This window comes from Athene cunicularia (genome assembly GCF_003259725.1).
Source record: "Athene cunicularia isolate RWA chromosome 14 unlocalized genomic scaffold, athCun1 chr14_part1, whole genome shotgun sequence".
NCBI classification, from domain to species: Eukaryota; Metazoa; Chordata; class Aves; order Strigiformes; family Strigidae; genus Athene; species Athene cunicularia.
Window position 1 is genome coordinate 7328507 of NW_020799118.1, and position 5949 is coordinate 7334455.

General features: G+C 40.9%; 1 protein-coding gene across 1 annotated transcript in view; it reads left to right on the forward strand.

The window, feature by feature from the left end:
* The window catches only part of MOSMO (modulator of smoothened), a 35641-nt gene that overhangs the window by 23705 nt on the left and 5987 nt on the right, over positions 1–5949 (forward strand). Inside the window, exon 3 of the mRNA XM_026859150.1 lies at positions 143–355. Coding sequence (XP_026714951.1) covers positions 143–355 — 213 coding nt within the window. The remainder of the gene's footprint in view (positions 1–142; positions 356–5949) is intronic.

The following is a 5949-nucleotide window of genomic DNA, read 5'->3' on the forward strand; positions in this document are numbered from 1 at the left end:
CCCCCTTCTGTTTGAAAGCCTTATTAAGGTTCATCCAGAAAGAATCCCTTATTTTTGGACAAATCTGAGCTTTGGTTTGCAATTGAGCGCCCCTCAGAGAGGATTTTGAAAGTTTACTTGCCTCTCTGCTATGTATTTTCAGGTGCTCTCACAGTTGGCCTTGTGCGACAGTGTCAAACCATCCATGGACGTGACAGGACCTGTATTCCTCCACGGCTGCCTCCTGAGTGGGTCACTACGTTATTTTTCATCATTATGGGAATCATTTCACTAACTGTCACATGTGGTTTGCTGGTGGCTTCCCACTGGCGAAGAGAAGCTACTAAATATGCCCGCTGGATAGCTTTCACTGGAAGTAAGTGACCTCAACTTACACAGTTGACCTGTATGCAGGATAAACTGGTGGAGTCTAAAATAGCACTACAGTGTTGTCAAGGAGCAGTGCTTAGGGCTCTTACTAGGCAAAACATTCCTTCTCTTTAAATACCATGTCTGAGAGAAAAATAAAATTCTTCAAAAATCAAGGGGTTGATATCTTAAGTGACTATAATAGAGAGTGATTAATAGTCTGTGGACCCAAGGTGAGAGAAAGGAAGGCCCAACTCCTTTACCTTCCTTGGGCAGTACCATTAATTGACCTAAGAAAATGAGCAGGGATAGAAGAGGTCAGTCCTGAATTGTGTGTGTGATAGTCTTCCATACTTCCCCCCTCCCATATATCCAGGACTTACTCCTACCAGAATGGAATGACTGAAGTTCCCTCCCCTAGGAAGAGGAGGCACCTGAGACTTGCTACAGTCTGAAATCCATCCCTACTTAAGGTGTCTCATGAATACCTCATTCAGGGTTGATGCTGGTTCAGTCCTGCTTCATGCTCACAGCGGCGCTTTATTCAGAATATCTGCATCCTAATTGGCTATGCAGGAGGATTGCCCACTGCAGAGCATCTGCTGTGTTTCACAGCACCGAGACTTTTGCTTCCGTAAGTGACCCGCAGCAGTGCTTTAGCTGGAGGGAGGAGTGCCAGTGTTTTTCTGCCTTCCTTGATTCTGCTCCATATGAGCACCAGCATAACTCCCCACAGCCGAGCCTCCTCTAGCAGCCCCGTGTTTCTGCACAGGGAAATATATCCTGTGGCTACTTTGGTGCAAAAGAGAAACAGCTATAACGACTAAGGGGAATAACTTTAAAACTTCCTTTTCTTGGTGTGTGTTACAGGCTTAGCCCAACTGTGAAATGGTGCCTTAATGGTGGGGATGACAGCATGAAAAAGCTCAAAACCTGAGGGCTTTTAAATTGACTTGAATTATGACATACCACTAAAGGTAGCGTGAACACTAACTAGAAAATGCAAGTTTGTGGTTTACACAGGCATAAATAAGGTTTAATGGAACTCTGTGACATCTAATGATACCTAATATGAATGAGATTGAACCTTGTTTTGGGGGAGGGAATAATATAAAAAGGTGCTCAGCTTCCACAAAGGTACTTCACTGAGGTACTTGTACAATCAAAGCCATCCTTTTGACAAATTTGCTACACAGCATATTAAATTAATAGTGCAGCTCTTATAGACAATGGAGCTGTTGAAATGCTGTATCCATTATGATTGACTTTTATTTATTTTCCGGTGAATGATTAAAATAGCAGACATGAGTATTACTGAATATTCCATCCCAACTTTTCCAGTGCCCTTGTTTATCTATAAGTATTTCCTGTATGTCTAATGTATGCAGGGAGGATTTAAACTCAAAATTACATAAAATTAAGATGCTTACAGTGAGCTGAAGTCCAATCTCTAGGGTAAAGAGAGGTTTTGGGGTACTATATGTTAATAGCTGAAGCCATGATTTGTTTACTGAGGTTTTTTCTTAATTCAGAGATTGTATTTTGGGCTTTATGTATTTTAAAGGGGTTTTTTAAGTATCTTAAATTGCCACATCCTCACATCTTTAGTTTTCTACAACTGTGGCAGTTAGTTCAGTCAAAAAATCTGATACCCCAAAGCTGGTTTTTTTCCTGTAGACTTTTTTAGGGTTGCAAACAGGTCCATTATTAGAAGTCTAAATATAGAAGGACATTCTTTTATTTCAGCACTTGCCTTTTTGTTATGACATGTTTAATAATGAAACATATTAATTTGTTCTTTTGCAAGTCAGAATTATTCATAATTCTATTAAGATATGATCGCTGTGTTGCCAGAATTCTAAAATTCAGTGTCTTTGGTATTCATCTCCAATACATATGACTCTGTGACCTTTGCATTCCTGTTAACAATGATGATGGGAAATTTTATTGCTTAACTCCATTGTAAGAAAAGTCACTTTTGGAAAAGAAGTGAATGGGAGGAAGAGTTCTTTATTTTACAAAAATGTCAAGGAGAGTGACTTCTGTGATTCATTGGATGGCAATTAGTAATCTGTTTGTAGATTAGTATTAGAAAACATGTAGCCATATGGAATCAACTTGGAATACCACGAACAGGTCCTTCCTGTGAAGTGCCAGGGCTGTATGATGAAAACATGTGTAACTCATCAGAAGGGGGCAGGGAACACTTTATGGTTGTATTACATCTCTTCTGCAAGCAATTTCAAGACTCAGCAGCCTAGTACAGGCTGCTAGCAAATATTCTTCTCACAGAATTTTCTGAACACAACTGAGGACATACTATCCTAGGCAGGCAGGGAAGTCTGCTGGGACTGCCAAGGGCAGCTCTGGGGCTGGCAGCTCCTCTAGAGTAATCATCTAAGGGCAAAGGAATTCTCTTGCTCAGCCCTTTCCTTGCAACTCTGACAGCAGCAAGAAGAGCCTGGTAAGAGGTCACTCTTGCCCAGTTCATGCTGGAATTTATATATAAATACATAGCTTGTATTTTTCATGGAATTTTTGCTTGTCATCATCTTGGATGACTCCAGATTTTTCAGGTGTGCATCTATAAATATGAATTATTGCTGACAGTGGTGTTGTCTATCTTGTTTAGCTAAGGGACACATGAAGGACAAAAGTTTGATCTGTCAATTCTCTTTCTTATATACACTTCTAAAAAGACACAGCTGAGAGATTATTTACTAGCACAGCATTAGCATCTTTTCCCAGCCATTGGTGGTTTTACTGCATAGAATCATGTCTTTCTGGCTTCTTCGCAAAAGCGCATTGTGGAGAGGAGAGAGACTTCCCTCCTCTAGCTCATACTGCAGGAGTGACAAAAGTCTTCTAATGGCAAATGCAAACGTTTTCCTTCACATTTTGTAGAGAAGAGTCAAGAATCATGGTATTTATATTGATGTGATAGAAATTGTCATTTTGGGCATAGATAGTATCAAAACTATCATGACTAGTTTGAGTCCTGTTAACTGTAGTGCCAAATTCATGCAGTGTAATGGAGAGTAGATTCCTTCTTGGTGTTTGTTTGTGAACTGCTCCAGGTCTGTGTGTGTTTCTTCAATGTCTGAGGCCTTGCAAACTCAGAGCTGTGCTTCGTGTGTTGATAGCAGGTGAAGATCTCATCAGCTATTCCTTTGCATGGTATTATTTACCTGTTGCTCAGGTGTGAGCTAACAGCCTGTTACCATCCCAGCTTCTATATCACTTCATCACTAATAATGCCCAGGGACTCAGTGGCATAACTTGGTAGCAGAACAAGTAACCTGGCTTTGGTAGTGTTTCCCATATCCCTGAAACAGCTTCTTTTTTGCTAGCCCTACTTCAAATTTATCCAAACCCTTTTCAGGGCCCGTTATGCCATCTTCTGTTTTAGAAGATAGGATGTGTTAACCCTATGGTAAATCTCACATGTTGTGATTTCCATGGTCCTTAGAACAGATACTGTTAGGTTCTGTAATAAGAAGCAATGTCCAAAGCTTATTCTCTGTGGAGGCCATATAGGTGGTCTTGTGTATAACTGCCTTGGCTATTGCAGGAGTTCACAGAGCTCCCCCAGGTTCTGTTTATACCTTACACAGATTCAGGTCTCTTACCATCTGCTACAACTAGAAAGGGAATTAATTCTGTTTCTGCTGCCACTGAATTGGGTGCTTCTCTGAGATGTATCAAGGGAGGGGATGCTGGACAGAAAAATCATATTTCTACTTTTTTTCAGCAGTTACCAGAGAGTCTGTTATTCTTTTTGTCTGAGGATTTAAATGTTCATGAGTATAATGGACTTGCTTTTTGGAATGCAAATAAAAATGGGGCAGGATAATCACATTCTTAACTAACAGTAGCTATGCTGCAAATGTTTGTCCCTGGTGTTCCCCAGTGAGTAAATTGCTGGTTGAGTTATTAAAGATTTGCACCTGGTACTGCTTTCTATGTTATGCATCTCTAAAGAGTCAAGCAAGTACTACAATGAGCCCTCTAAAGACTAGACCATAGATTTTTCCTTCTTTTTATGTGCTGTCTCCTGGATTTTTGGAGTTGTCATTGGATGTTCAAAATAATTTAAAGGAAAAGAATTAAAGGAACTAGATATTTTTGGCAGCCACAATTCAGAAGTAGACTAGAAATTATTGTGCTTGGTTACCTAATTATTTTTGTTAATAGGTATTGTAGTCATTAAATGTCTTTTCTGCAAATTTTCCTATCCGAGGGAGAATTTGAAGTCATAAGCAAGTACTCTTGAGGGAAAAGTTCTTTATGGGTTGATGGAAATTCACTGAGTTGATGCTAACAGATACAGAGTTAGATTTGGGCTACAGCTTGTATAAGAAATTCCCATCCTCTAGCTTATGAAGTTCTTTCTAAAAGAATACACACTAAGTTGACTGAGCGCTTCGCATCTGGATTTTCTCCTCAGATTCTTCTTTTTTTTAAATAAATTTATCATGCAGTCTTTTCTTGATGACTTTGCAAAACTTTGCCATAATTCAGGCTTCCTAATCTGACAGACACTTTGATGAATCTGTTTTTCATTTGCTGTTTCATTAGACTAAAAATTGAGACCATGCTAAGAAAAACTGCTTGGACACCCTGACAGCAGAACATGTGCATTGTTATTTGGAAGAGATGGCTGGTTACTTCTGCAATAAATGTTTGAAATGTATATGCACATCAGCATTCCGCACACTGCCTGGATGTGTAGAAATTATTTTTTCTCCTGCTGTGAACTGAGGGAGTTGAGGTACCTGCACCCTTGTGTCCCTGGGCAGGAGCACAAGGAGATGCTGGACACACACTCCCCTTGGCGCCACAGTGGCACGAGCAGGTCTCAGACCTGTGAGCCCTGGTGCATGTACGTACAGCACACCCCAGAGAACAGTGGTTTACTAGAGAGGGATAAAGATCTATTCTTCAACCATATCCATGAGGCCATCAGAACTTTTCCAGCTGTGTAGTTCTTGAATGTAACAAAGGAGATTTAATCTTGAAAGTGCAGGTTGTTTTCAGAATGCTAAAGCTATTTCCTAGAAGTGTGTTATTGTTAAATATAACAGAAGCTTTGTAGGTAACTGGAATGCTCATCAGGGACAAACTAGATGTAATAGGAAGCGTGCTGAGTTATGATAATGTGACTTATCCTCAGAATAATGTTCAAACTGTTACTAATTTTATGTTGTGTTACTAATCACACATCAACCCCTGTTTTCTGGACCGCTATGAGCTCTTCTGTGCTTATACGGATCTGCTAAGAAACGAACGCCCGAGCTTTCTCTCCTCAGCTGGAGCGCTGTTGGTTAAGATACAATTTAAAAAGAGAAACGTCCTTTAAAGGTAGACTGTGTGGTGCCTGGAATTCCATGCACCGGTGATGGTGTGGATGAGAGCCTTCTGGGTTATGTAATGTTTAACGCCTGGCTGCCGGCTCTTTGGTTTTGTTTCGGCAGGAGGCCCGGCGGGGCGGGCGGCCCGGGGTGCCGAGGCTCGCTGCCCGGAACGCTATGCAGGGCAACAGCGATTCTCGTCCTCCGTGCTTGCTTTTTCTCAGAATGGGGCTTGGTGAGCGTTTTCGGC